The sequence below is a fragment of the Microplitis demolitor genome, chromosome 6 (genome assembly GCF_026212275.2).
Source record: "Microplitis demolitor isolate Queensland-Clemson2020A chromosome 6, iyMicDemo2.1a, whole genome shotgun sequence".
Lineage (NCBI taxonomy): Eukaryota > Metazoa > Arthropoda > Insecta > Hymenoptera > Braconidae > Microplitis > Microplitis demolitor.
The window spans coordinates 22,177,560-22,193,216 of NC_068550.1; the positions used below are offsets into that span (position 1 = coordinate 22,177,560).

General features: G+C 26.5%; 1 protein-coding gene across 1 annotated transcript; it reads right to left on the reverse strand.

The window, feature by feature from the left end:
* Positions 1–242: 242 nt before the first annotated feature.
* On the reverse strand, positions 243–15,403 carry LOC103569736 (poly [ADP-ribose] polymerase 1). The gene is made up of 2 exons (XM_014441839.2): positions 13,908–15,403; positions 243–2,084 (listed from the first exon to the last, which is right to left on the reverse strand). Exons 1-2 carry the CDS (start codon positions 13,909–13,911, stop codon positions 568–570), a joined length of 1,521 nt encoding a protein of 506 aa, XP_014297325.1. The 5' UTR covers positions 13,912–15,403; the 3' UTR covers positions 243–567.
* Positions 15,404–15,657: the final 254 nt, after the last annotated feature.

The following is a 15,657-nucleotide window of genomic DNA, read 5'->3' on the forward strand; positions in this document are numbered from 1 at the left end:
GTAAAATATGCTTATCTGTTTATTAATTTTTCGTATAAATAATAAGCGTTTCAAGATTATAATATACCTCAACCGGCACTTTTAAAAAGTCAGAAACTGGGCTCCTTATCTTAAGTAAAATTTGAAGAATTTATCAACAATAAAGTCCGATTGAATAAACTTTTGATACATTTATTATTTTTGACATTTAACAAAATTAGAAAAATACACTTTTTTTTAAATGTTCAATTTCTTTATATCTTAAATTTGTTAACTTAAATGCTTCTTACAACAATTGTGAGTTTGTTAAATTAAATAACCGATGATAGTTTCAGACTAATACAATTAATACCGTACCAATTTTTTAACAAAAATAAGAAAACTCAATTTATCATTCGGTTATCAAAAAATTATCATCATTAATGCAAACATAAAGTAAATTTTTACTTTAAATTTTTTTGTCTTTACGTAAATAAAAAAATATAGTTGTGAGCAAAACAAAACTAAACGTCATTTATAATAAAATTTATAAAATTAATAGTAAGATAGAAAACCATATAAAAAAAAATTAAATGAACTGAAAATAAATTAAATACGTTGAAGAGGTTCAGTATCGAAATTTATTTGAACCAAGTACTTAATTTTAATCTGCGCAGTGTCGTAAACTACGTACTCGTTGTGAATAAGCCTCGGTTTTATTCCATTGCATTGTTGCTTCTTTATTTCACCAAATGGCACCTTTACACCGGGAGAAATTTCTCCACAGTCCTCGGGATCAGGAACATGACGTCCTCTTGCTAAAACTGAATGCTTGCGTTTTGGCAGAACCAAATTATTGTCCGCTTCAAACTTTTCTTCCACGTTACCCAAGGCAACTTCACAAAGTAACAAAAGACCTTTTGAATTCCGTCCCTTAGCTTTACAGTAATTCGCAGATTTCGAAACTACATCCGCGAAATAAATTCCTCGCCCAAACATGTGAGTAGTAGAATTAGAATTTTTTCTCGGGATCCTTAAGCCCTTCAGTAAAATACTTGCGATGTTTGTCAGTTTAGTTCCATGCCATAGAAGCATTTTGTTGTTAATTCCTCTCGTTCGATTAGCGTATCGCAGAGCTTCTCCTGCTCGATTAATAACAAATACCTTCTCAATATTAATCTTGTATCTATTATGAACATACGAATGAGTATTTTCAATATATTTTTTAATCATTTTGAACTCCTTACTGTTCATGTTAAGTTCACTGATGTCTGTATTCAATTTATCGTAATAAATGTCTAGTACACTACGAAGTTCTCCAGTTTTAAAATTCATAATTTTGTCGGCTAGGTTAATTTCGAATAATTCGTCTAGCATATCAAATTTTGCTGCAATTATTTCTTTGTTGTCTAACATGGGAAGTTTATTGACGATAATTTGGTGAGGAATGCAGGCATAGAAGCTGATCGTTCCTTTGATTATAAGTGAAATTCTCTCGGGGTCATTGAACGGAGTGTTTAGTGCCTGGGTAATCATTTTCAATTTGCCATAAGCTTTTCGGATTTTTTTATTCGACAACTGGCCGGGTCTTATTTTCTTAAGATTATACTCTTCCATTACTTTGCTAATATTGTCGGCGTTGAAAATGAGTTTCATTAAATTTTGAACGGAAATCGGTAGTTTACTTTCAAAAGTACTGATATTTGAATTCACGTTATTATGAAGCGTAATTTGCAAAGTAATAAAGTCTCTTTTTTGATGTGATTTCACAAGCCATTTATATTTTTTAATACAAGCTTTGCGTGGCAATTCTTGAAGCAAATCGTCCCCATGGACGGTTACCACTGTCCCCCAGGTACGAAATAGCCAGTACTTGTCTTCTGTTTTATGTTTTCGGATTTCAAGTTTGTAGTAATGGATTTGATCGCGCGCATTAGTTTTTAAAAATACGGCTGAGTATTCCTTAACACTATTGCGGTAAATATTAGTGACATTTCTTACTTTGGAATCGGGTTTCAGTTTTTCACAGCCTTCGATCCATCGTTTTAAAGATTCTCCACTTATATTGTCTCCGCTTGGCGGATTCCTGTCATTTATAGTTAGACTTTCAATACGTCGCATTAAATCTGAAAGGGAAAAATTTAATTAAATAATGTAATTTATGATATTTCAAATAATTCAGGGGAGGGGGAGGGGGCCAAAACGGAATACCCCCGAAATTTTGTAAAAAAAAAATTTTATATTTTAAATGGTTTCTAAACATTACAAAATCACTTTTGCAAATATAATTGATCGTTATTTTGAATTTTTTTTATTAAACTTTTTCAAAAATCAATTGTCAGTTGAAAAATATTAATGACTTTTTTTTTATTGAAACTATTAAGAATTTGTTTTTCGACTTTTGGAGCCGATTATCATGTAAAATATGATTTTTTTAATGTAAATTACTTGCAAAAAAGTTTAACTTACTCAAATTCATTTAAAATCCAGAAATTTTTGTTTTTTACCTTTTTTAGGGGATACCCCATTTTGCCCGCAAAAATAAAAATTTTTTTTTTAATGATAACTGAAAATTTTTCTTATTTACTTTGAATGTCATTAAAAAAAAAAAAGATTCAGTGTATTTGAGTCTTCGAAAACTTCGTATTTCCTTAAGTACCCCGTTTTGCCCCTCCCGCCCCTACAGTTTCGATTCACTTCCGGGTCGAAAAATTTGATCTCATTTTAATCTTATTAGATTATTTGATCTGTTTTTTATCTTTTACAAAAATTTAAAGCTGCACGGAGAGAAAATTATGGTAACAGTTACAATATATTATGGGAATGGTTCCCATACTTCATGTTAACCGGTTTTTTTTCAAATGGTGATTATAGGAACGGCACCCATATATATTATGGTAATCATTCCTATAATTAGGGGTATAATTCCCATATGGTATCGGAATAGTTCCTATGGAATCATGGTAATCGTGACCATGTAACTATGATAATGGTTACCATAATATTATGGTAACGATTACCATAATTTTTAGAAATTATAATAAATTTTTTTTTGTAATAAGCGTTTTTTTATATGCTTAAAATTTTGTAATATACAAAAAAAAACGCTTCTTACAAAAAAAAAAAAAATATTATAATTTCTAAATATTATGGGAATTATTACCATGATATAATGGTAACCATTCCCATACTATTATGGTAACTATTCCCATAATATTATGGTAATCGTTGCCATAATATTATGGTAATAATTTCCATACATTATGGGAATGATTACCATAATATTATGGTAACCATTACCATATTATGATGGTTATGTTTACAATAATATTAAAGGAATAGTTACCATAATATATAGGGCTTATTCCCATATACACTTAGGAACCATTACAATGTGGTTATAGGATCGGTTACTATTTGCTTGTGGGAACTATTCCTATGGGTATGGTAATCATTACCATGATTCTTTCACATGCGATATGGAAACTGTTACCATAATGATAGGAATTGTTCCCATACTTATGGAATCTTTTCCCAGAAAGTATGGGTCTATATCCCATAATCCCAAGTAATCATTACCATAACGGTATGGGATGATATTTCATAAACGTACTAGGAACAGTTACCATAATTTTCTCTCAGGCAGACAAAACTAGATTAATTCTTGAACTTTAAAAATTTTAGTTCTGAAAATTTGCATGGACAAAACTGGATTAAATCATGAATTGAGAAAATTTTTATTTATGGGCAATATTTATAAAATAAATATTGAGTTACAGAATTGATTATGCTTTGATTACTATTTACTCAGTATCTTTTGTTTAAAAATGTCGGCAGTTAATAAAAGTTTGAAAGCTTAATTTTTAGTTGTCTTGGTGCATATTTTTTAGCATTGAATAAAAGTGATAAAATAACTCTTAAAATGTCAAAAAAATTTTTCTTTTTTACCGGATGAAATCGAAAATATTTTGGCATTAGAAAACACCAAAATTCTTGTGACATCTTATCACGGAAGCGCATTAGCATGTTTCAAATACCAAAAAATTAATATAAATTTATAAATCTAGATTAGGGTAAAAGACCCTATACCCGCTCAGTACCATTAGTCGCTCACTTTGACTGTTTAAGGCTTTTTTTTATAATTTCTATAAAAAAAAATTACTACTAAAAATATCATTATTGATAAATAATTATTTGTGAATCTAAATATATTAAAATATCATGCATCAAATTATTTTATAAAAATCGGTCTGTCGGTTGACCCTGCGGGCCAGCCCCGAAACTTCCCGCTGTTTTCGACCTCAGTGAGCTCGAAAACATTAGTGTAGATATATTTTCGAGCTCTTCGAGCTCGAAAATGCTATCACATGCAATTGTTTTTTTATGATCTTTTCAAGCTCTAACAAGTTACCTGTTATGCTGAAGTTTCAAAATTTAAGAATCGAAAATCATCAATGAAGCGGTTTTTAAAATTTAGTTCCTGATTATGTTCAGTAAAATAAGTGTATTGAGACAGAAATCAATGTCAGAGATCAAAATCAAGATTTAAAGAAGTTTTGACTCATGTAAGAAACAATAAAATATGAAATATCCGATAAAAATATTAAAAATTACGTTTTATCGATTTTTTTGTTGATAATATGATTTAAACTAATAACCAAGTTCGATGACACTATATGATCGAAAGAAACCATAAAAAAGATGAGTTGGTATGATGTCAGGCACATTTTAGTACGTTATATTATGATTTATCTGGAAAAAATAACATAAAATGTTATTTTTTTAACATTTCAACGCCGATATCTTTTGAACTAATCAATCGATTTTGATAGTTGACGTTGCAATCGGCGCGTTTTATTGAGTTCTAGAGCTGATTAAAATTTGAAATCGATCGCGTCAGTCGTTTCGAAAATATTTAGAAAAAACCGTTTTTCACCATTTCTTTCTCCCGCGATAACTCTCGAACGAATTATCCGATTTTGATGTTTGAGGTGGCAATCGACGCGTTTTATTGAGTACTGGAGCTGATTAGATTTTAAAGTCGATCGTATAAGTCGTTTTTGAGAAATCAATAAAAAACTAAAAAAAAAAAATTTTTGTTCTTTTGTAATTCGCAAATATTTTCGAGTCTATTCGATCAAATAATCTGAAATTTTCAGGAAAGTTGAAGGCCAACAAGCTCTTTCGATTGCCACCTCAATCATCCAAATCGATTCATTAGTTCAAAAGTTACAAAGAGTTTACATACATACATACACACACACACACACACACACACACACACACACACACACACACACACACACACACACACACACACACACACACACACACACACACACACACATACACACACTCGGACATCATTCTGAAAATAGTCAGAATAGCTTCCTAGGACCTCAAAACGTCGACATCTGATGAAAACTCGATTTTCGAAAATCGGAGTGAAAACAATAACTTCCCGAAATTTTTGAAAATCGTCGATTTTCTTAGCGGGAAGTTAATAAATTATGAATTTAAATTGAATGACTGTTTTCAAAATCACGCTCAGCCGGGCATTTTTTACTTTAACATTCATTCGTTAGATTAAATTTAGGTTGCGTCAAATTTTTTAAGGATTATTATAAATATATCTTATTAAATACGTTTTATGAAATTCATGAAATTTTACTATGAAAGAATAAAGTAGTATAATTTATAAATTATTTTCCAAATTAATAAATTGATCATATTTTAATTGATATTGTCTTTGAGCGACTATAGGGCCATGTGTTGATCGAGTAATGGTACATGAAAACTTTTAATGAGCGACTATGGATACACTCAAGGACCTTATTTAAAAAATTAATAATAATTAATTATCAATATTATTCTTCAAACTTAAATTTTATTCTAGTATTTAAAACTATAAAAAAAAAAAATATGGTTTTTTATTTTACTTATTAATTTATATTGATTGATTCAATCTCACACCAATGAAAAGTGAGCTAATATAGGGGTTTTTACCTTATTGTTATTATTATTTATTTCATAAAGTCCTGTTTTTGATCTAAAAGTGATTAAAAACAGACTAAAAATTATAGTAAATAAATTTTGTTTTTATCCTTAAAAAAAAATTGAACACAAACCAATAATTATAATAAAAAAATCTGTTTTTAAGATTTTAGAAAATATTTAAAAAATGAAAAAAATAATGTTAATTAGAGCAATAGTCTCGGATTCATGACTTTTTCATGTCTCTTAATGGTTTTGCTAAGAAATCAGTCAATGGTCTTAAGCTTATAGAAAATGCATAGAATTACTTTTCAATAATTTTTTTTTTTGTATATGCATCTTGAATGACATAAAATTCAAGAAAACATATTAAAAATATGAAAAAAATAGTATTATTATATTAATTTTACTGTTCGTCTATTGGTACACCAAAATGAACCCGTGCCCAGTACCGGAACAGCCAATCATATTAATGTTATCGATAGACATTAACGGTGAGTTTTATTGACTGGCTAAATCAAGTACAATATTAATTATTACTGGAGCCCTAATATTTAATGCAGTATGTATGATTGTTATAAAAAATAGATTAAATATAGATAAACTTTAATTTAAATCATAAAAAATAAATTTTTGTTTTTAGTTTTTTTTTTTTTAATTATTTTTCTAGTATAACCTCAAATGATTTATTTTGTTTCTATTCTTTAGTTCAAAATATTTATTTTCATTGAATATTCAATCATTTTTAAATTTTAAATACATTTTACATTATGGGTGTGATATAGCAGACATCAGACAAATTTAAAATTATTAATAAATCGAGTAAATAATTAATAATATAAAATTTTAAAAAATGCAAATTCAAAAAATTTTGAAATTAATAGTGCTTTTTTTGTAAGAATTATTTTTTTAATTATTTATCTTATTTATTTATAATTTTAAAGTTCTCTGATGCCTTCTACATTCATACTCGTTCTACATTAATATTATTTAATAATTATTAATATTTTCACCATGAATAAATGCAAAAAATAACTTATTTTATTTACTGTTCCGGTATTAGGACAACCGAATTCCCGTATTGGGACAAGGCTATTTCAGCGTTCCGGTATTGGGTCTTTTGGGTGTCATAGAAAAAAATTTTTTTTTTCTATTAAATTTAAGAAAAATGAACTAATTTGATTATTTTTGAATTGGTAAATGTCTATTCTATATGATGTAATAAATTATTTTGGTTTATAATTTATTTGAATATTTTTAAAACGATAAAAATCAGTCATATACCCTTCGTCGTTCCGGTATTGGGACATTTACCTTATACGATTTATAAACTTGAATTAAAGAAAAATATTTAAATTTATCATTTATTTTAAAACAGATCTAATTTTTTGATCCGGCCTGTTAAAAATGTTTCAGATTTTTGAGAATCGTTATGGAAATTTAATTAAATTTATTAATTTCACATTGTAAAAAATCACCGGGGTAAGTTCAAGCGGTGTGGGTGTTAAAATTGGCGGTGTTAATTTACTTTTTTTTTTCAGTAACTTATAAAAATGTTTCTAGTCCTTTGTAATTGTAGTTTATTTCATATTTGATACATAATCACACATAAATTATCATAAAATTCCACTAATTATTTTATCTAATCTTTACTCTGAAAAGTTACGTTTTCAATTTGATAATTAAATGATTCACGTTCAGATAATAAATAATAAATTTATGTATTTTATTGTACAATAATATATTGTGAAAATATTTCAGTTCAAAATATATACATATGTATTTATTTAAGTATAATAATAATATTTACTAGCAGCGAAGTTACTTTCATTATCAAACTTTACGAAGACGCCACATACTCTAATGAAACTTGAGATGTAAATACAATATTATTGTAATCAAGCGTATAAACTTACTTGAGACATAATGCAGAATAATTTTTATTATTACTAAGTTCTGCTTGAATATTATCATTGACTGATTTTCTTCAGTCGAAAATTAAAAATTAAATCAAAGTATAATTAAGTATCTTAACGAATAATTATTAAAAAATTCTATGCTGGTTAGAGTACGCTTTAATTTTAAATAAAATATATATATTTTTTTTTCTAAGCAAAAAAATAAAATGTCTTTGAATTATCGCTCATTTTTATTTTATCATTCTTTGTTAATATTTAAGTATCTTCGAAAAAAATCTTGTAAGAGCATCTTTTAAAAATATATCTAAAAGTCGTAATTGTGAATATTTTTATAAAATATATTAGACAATAATAGATTTAATCGCGTTTCAAGTTAATAATTAATTGCTATTTAAGCGCATTTTTTATATCATGTATTCACTAATTTAATAAATTTTTCTATTTTTAAATAAAATTTTTAATAAATATAGAGCATGATACCTAATAATATGTTACACAGAAAGAAAATTATGGGAATGGTTCCTATAATTTTGTGGAATTTTATACCAGTATAGGAATGACGACCATAAATTATGGGAACAGTTCCTATAATTATAGGAATGTTACCCATAATTATAGGAATGACTCCTATAATTATGGGACCGATACCCACACCATTATGGGAATGGTTCCTATAATATTATCGGAATGGTTCCCATACCACCATGAAAATATCAATTCAAAGAAAAGTGTGAAAATTACTTCTACATGGAAAGAAAATTATAGGAAGTATTCCTATGTATTATGGGAATGGTTCCCATAATACATAGGAACTGTTCCTATAATATTATGGGAATGCTTCCTATAATTTTGTGAAATTTTATACCAGTATAGGAAAGACGACCATGAATTATGGGAGCAGTTCCTATAATTTGCTGAATTTGAAGTCCGTTTTGCCCGTACATCCTTAATTTTTAAGTAGATTGCAAAAAACCATAAAAATCGCGAAAAATTAGCAGTTTTGGTAAGAAAAAAAATTACGGAACTATAGACCGAGTATGATTTTTATGTATTTTTGTCCGCTGAATTTAAATCTAAAGTTTATTCAACCATATGCCATTTAAAATTCAAGTAAATTGAAAAAAACCCCGAAAATTGCAAAAATTGGCAAAAAATTAAGGACTAACGGGACAAATAAACTTTCAATATATATTTATTTACAAATTGCTAAAATTTTAAATTAATAAAGAATTACAAGACTGGAAAGCCATGAAAATATGAAAAATAAATTCAAATTTATACTCCGCGAATAACGTAACCTGCATGAAAAAGCTTTATATTGTTAAAAGTATATAAAAAAGTATATGGTGAATAGGTGATAAATATATACCGGCAAAAATATCTATATTGAAAAATATATGTTTTTTACATATACTGGATTATATATTTATAATAATATATTTACCCATATATAATGTTTTATATATTTTTCTATATATATTATCTCATATATTGCTCAATATTTTCTTGCCATACATGGATTAGTATACATATAATTTATAAGTATAATATAATAAACTTGATATATACTTCCATATATTTTGACCCATATAATTAGTGGTATGTGGTCTCTATATAATTGATTATATATGACAGAATTTATGTGTTTAAATATATGGTTCGCAGTATATTGGAATTATATTTTTCCAATATATTAAAACTTATATTTTTCGCATTATATTGAAAATTTTATTTTTTTAATTTCCGCACAATTCCACAAAAAAAAAGTCAAGTTTATTATTTTTTTTTCTTTTCATTGATCTTGCATTTACTGAATAACCAACGCAATAACATAAGAAAAGTAAAAAAAGTGTCATATATTTTACAATATACTGGAAAACATATATAAAAAATACTATATATTAATTAATATACTATTTTCAATATAATCTATCAATATAAAAAAAGATATATTAATATATATGTAAAACATACATAAAAAAGTCATATATTGATAAATATATTGGTAATATATTCTAGCAATATATTTTTATTCAATATATTATCATATATTAATACGGCAAAAATATTAATATTATTTTATATATTGTACAATATATCACGTTATAATATTCATATATTTTATCATATATGTTTTCACATATAAAGCTTTTTCATGCAGGAATACATATTTTTTTTTTATTTAAACAATAATTTTCATCGCAACATCAATTTTTTGAAATTTTCAGAGATTTTTTGCTATTTACTTAGATTTTTAAAGATATATAAGCCAAATAGGTTCAAGATTTAGATTCAACGGATCGAACTACATAAAAATCATGATCAATCTATTAATCTAGATCTATAGAATTTTTTTTATCAGCATAACTACAATTTTTTGCTATTTTTTTCCAGATTTTGATAGCTTTCTAATCTTGTAATTTTTTATTACTTCAAAATTTTAACAATTTGTAAATAAATATAAATTTAAAGTTTAATTGTGCCGTTAGCCCTCAATTTTTTTTTTTTTTTTTTTTTTTTTTTTTTCCAATGTCTAGGAGTTTTTTTGCAATTTACTTACACAATAAAAATAATTTTAAAAAAATTGAAACATAGCTTTATGGGATTTTCAGTTTTCATTTTTTTTTAAGAACATTATTAAATTCAACATTTTTTTGTGGTTTAGTCTATTATCCAAAACACTATAAGCGCATTTCCTTGGGTTCTATAAATTGAAAAGATTATATTGTATGGAAATATTTACAACTCTAAAAGATGTTGGAAGAAGTATTGTAAATAATGAAATAAAATACTCTCAATAATCGGTACCCTGCCATCGTTAAATCTTCAATCTTATATAAACATTAGGGTGATTCAAAAAGATCCTTTAGTTTTTGTAAGTCTTAAAATGTTCAGCTAGTCGTAGGTATAATAAAAAATATCTCGAAATATCAGCTTGAAATCGTAATCTCATTAAACGCTTAATGAATATTAATTTTTCCATTTTTATGCTACAGGTAAATAATTTTTCTCTCTCTTTTAAAAATGAAAGTATTGGAAAATTTTTTTTTTTTACAAGATCATTGAAGAAAATCTCTTAAATGTTTTATAATGAGTCAGATATTTGTAAAGAACTTTTACATAGCCTTTTTTACTGTGTAATTTTCGATAAAAAAAAAAATTGATTTCAAAATTAAATTTTTTTTCTTTAAATAAAAAATTAAAGGAATAAAAAGAATTTATAAATTTTTTAGTGATTTTCGGAAGGTTTTATCTTGGTGAAAAATAGTCTTATCAAAAAACTAAGAAATTAAATTTTAAGTTGAAATCTTTAGTTTTAAGATTGTCTGGGAAAACTTTTTTTAACTTCCCGCTAAGAAAATCGGCGATTTTCAAAAATTTCGGGAAGTTATTATTTTCACCCCGATTTTCGAAAATCGAGTTTTCATCAGATGTCGACGTTTTGAGGTCCTAGGAAGCTATTCTGACTATTTTCAGAATGATGTCCGAGTGTGTGTATGTGTGTGTGTGTGTGTGTGTGTGTGTGTGTGTGTGTGTGTGTGTGTGTGTGTGTGTGTGTGTGTGTGTGTGTGTGTGTGTGTGTGTATGTATGTATGTAAACTCTTTGTAACTTTTGAACTAATGAATCGATTTGGATGATTGAGGTGGCAATCGAAAGAGCTTGTTGGCCTTCAACTTTCCTGAAAATTTCAGATTATTTGATCGAATAGACTCGAAAATATTGTCGAATTACGAAAAAAAAAAAAAATTTTTTTTTAGTTTTTTATTGATTTCTCAAAAACGACTTATACAATCGACTTCAAAATCTAATCAGCTCTAGTACTCAATAAAACGCGTCGATTGCCACCTCAAACATCAAAATCAAATAATTCGTTCGAGAGTTATCGCGGGAGAAAGAAATGGTGAAAAACGGTTTTTTTTTAATATTTTCGAAACGACTGACGCGATCGATTTCAAATTTTAATCAGCTCTAGAACTCAATAAAACGCGCCGATTGCCACGTCAACTATCAAAATCGATTGATGAGTTCAAAAGATATCGGCGTTAAAAAGTTAAAAAAATAACATTTTATGTTATTTTTTCCGGATAAATCATAATATAACGTACTAAAATGTGCCTGATATCATACCAACTCATCTTTTTTATGGGTTCTTTTGATCATATAATGTCATCGAACTTGGTTTTTAGTTTAAATCATATTATCAACAAAAAAATCGATAAAACGTAATTTTTAATATTTTTATCGGATATTTCATATTTTATTGTTTCTTACATGAGTCAAAATTTATTTAAATCTTGACTTTGATCCCCGACATTGATTTCTGCCTCAATACACTTATTTTACTGAACATAATCAGGAACTAAATTTTAAAAACCGCTTCATTGATGATTTTCGATTCTTAAATTTTCAAACTTCAGCATAACAGTTAACTTGTTAGAGCTTGAAAAGATCATAAAAAAACAATTGCATGTGATAGCATTTTCGAGCTCGAAGAGCTCGAAAATATATCTACACTAATGTTTTCGAGCTCTTTGAGGTCGAAGACAGCGGGAAGTTTTGGGGCTGGCCCGCAGGGTCAACCGACAGACCGATTTTTTTAAGCTACGGTTATTGCGTAATCATAAGCAATAGCTCGAGACCAAAATTTTCACAATTTTTTTGTTTCCTTTTTAGGTTCTAGAGCTCGGGAAATTTTTTTAAAGATACACGAATACAAAGCTCAGTTTACAAATTTATCCTGCTATAATTTTCGTTTTCATTTTTAATGATACTGAAGTAAACCGAGGTCTAATAATTTTTTGATCATTTTCAAAGCGATAAATTATAGCAAAAAAAATATTTTTAAAAATTGCACTTGTAGCTTTTTTATTTTTCTACATGCGCATATTATTAATTTTTTTTTTTTTGTAATTGATCTGTTGAAAAAGAGTTCAAAAATTGTTAATTGTCTGCTAACTTCAAGATCATCATTTTTTTTCTTGTACGAAAATTGTTGCTGAAATATCAGCCTTCTAATGAAATAAATTTTTGAAAATTCTTAACAAGAATTTTTTAAAATTTTCTCCTGTCAGTGTCTACTTTGTTTATCGAAAATAAATAATTCTTTTAATGACTGCTAATTATGATGCTTAAGTTAGCCCTCTAATAATTTTTAGATTTTTTTTATAAGTTATAAAAAAAAAATACTTAAAAGTATTGCACCTACAGTTTTTTTAATTTTCTAAATATGCAATTTTTTAGTTTTTTTTTTTTTTTCGTAACTGATTTGTTTGAAAAAAAAATCCGAAAAATTTAGCGTCATAAATTATGATCTTTAGCATTAGCATGATTCTGAATTTGGCAGACGTCAAATATTTTTTGAATTTTTAATAAACTGATAAATTGTAAAAAAAAAAAATATTAAAAGAAAATTGCACTTATAGTTTTTTAAATTTTCTACAAGTGCATATTTTTTTTTAAATTCAAACTGTTGAAAAAAAAATCTAAAACTTCTTAATTGTCTGCTAACTTCAGGATCATAAATTAGCGGACAATTAAAAATTTTTGGATCTTTTTTTTTAAATGATAAATTATGAAAAAAAATATTTTGAAAAATTGCACTGATAGTTTTTTAAAATTTCAATATATGCATATTTTTAGATTTTTTTTTTGTAATTAATTTGCTAAAAAAGGAAATCCGGAAATTATTAATAATCTGTTATCTTTAGGATTATTAAATTTTATTCTAACGAAAAAAAATTTTCAATTAGCATTTTATTATTTAAAAATGATGCAATGTCGGTCTCAAAAATATGACTGGTTTGCAGACATTTAAGAATTTTTTGATTTTTTTTTTCAACAAATAAATTTTGACAAAAAAAAAAGAAAAAAAATATGCACACGTAGAAAATTTAAAAAACTAAAGATGCAATTTTTCAAAATATTTTTTTTTTATAATTTATTATTGTTAAAAAATGATTAGAAGTTGGCTCTTTAGTATCATCTTAAATATCTAATGCGTAGAAAAATATAAAATTAATATTTAATTCACTTACCCATTTTGTAGTTTTTTATTAATTATTTAATAATTAAATAATTGAATGACTTCTAATATAACTTATAAAATTAAATATTCAGTCAATGAATATAAGCGTGTAATTTCAAACTCTCTGTCTCTCTGTTTTAAACCTCAAACAATGCTCGTGTTTTCTAAACATTTGAAGCTCGAACAACTCGATCTGTAGCAAACCGAATTCCAAGATTTACTTGTGGGATTTATGAATTTCTCTACTTAATGTTACGTCCTGGTTGATGTTTTGGCGCTGGCGTGGTTGAGCGGTCGATTTGAATTGGACGTAATGAGAACTTACATATAATTATAAATAATTATTTAGTAGGGGTTGAACAGCCACCATTCGGTGGTTGAAATAAACTGGTTATTATTTTATATCTCAATCCGATTTATTCAATTGTAAAAGAATAATTTCAATAATGTGAAAATATACAATTGAATCAATTTATAAATTGTTAAAGTTCGTCTAACAATAACTTCGAAAGGGTGAGAAAGAAGTTTAGTATTTAATATTGAGCCTGACTGCTCTCTATGATTCTATATTTCAGACTGAATTCTCTTGATCGAGAAAAACTAGAGTAAGTCTCTTATCAATACGAGGCGCTTGGGCATCAGGCCCGCGCATCGTTCGATATAGAGGGGTGGATCGTGATAAGCAATATTCTCGAATGATCCATTCTCCGTTCTCACGCTTTCTCCGTTTTTATTATTAACAAATGAGTCACTTATCTATGAACAAAAGTTATCTTAGAACAAAATAGATGTTTGTGCAGCTGCACGTCTCGAGGATTTACTCGAGGCGTCAGCGTTTATTTATACATAACAAATATTAAGAGAAAAATAACTTTATCAATATGTTTCAAATATTCTAAATAATATCATATTATTTTATATTATTATGTTATGCTATATTATTACATTATATTATATCCTATAATATAGAGTAACTTATTAATTATGCAACTTGCTAAATTATCAATATACATCTTAGTTAATTAGTTAGGTCCCAGATCGGTCTCTTAATAATTAGTATTTAAAAATAGTCAGAGACATCTGATGAGCAGGCTGGGACGTAACATTAATATGACTTGTTTACAAACCAATCAAAGACGAGTATGCGCGCAATGTCTTCACTGTGATTGGATAACTGTCTAGTGACTTAGAGCTTTTCTCATTTTTACCGGGAAACTATTATAATTATCTATTTACTAATTACACACATAATTAATAATTAATTATATGTACAGTTGAAGGTTTTTAATTAAATTAATTATTATGATTATTATTATCTTTTTAATGATTTATTGTTTTTTATCTTATAATTCTAGTAACAATGACTTTGGGGACATGCGCGCTTATTTTGATTTTGGCGCCAATTTTAAATTTCTTAAAAATTAAATTCTAAATTATGCGAACCTCAAGTAAAATTATTTGTTTGAATTTTTCTGTTCTGATTTAAATAAAAAGTTTTTTTTTTAACTAAAATTCTACATTTTTTTATTTTATGTAAAATAATTTAAATTAAAATTTGAAAATTTTCTAAAAAAAATAAATGTTTATTTTGAGAAAATTAAAATAAAAAAGATAATAATGAATTATTACAGCTGATCAATTCGTTTTTAACTTTTTGGAAAAATTAACAATTTATATTGTGGAGAAAATTTATTAATAAATGATAATTATTATTAACTATTAATTGTAATAGAATAATTTATATTCCAAATATTGGAAGC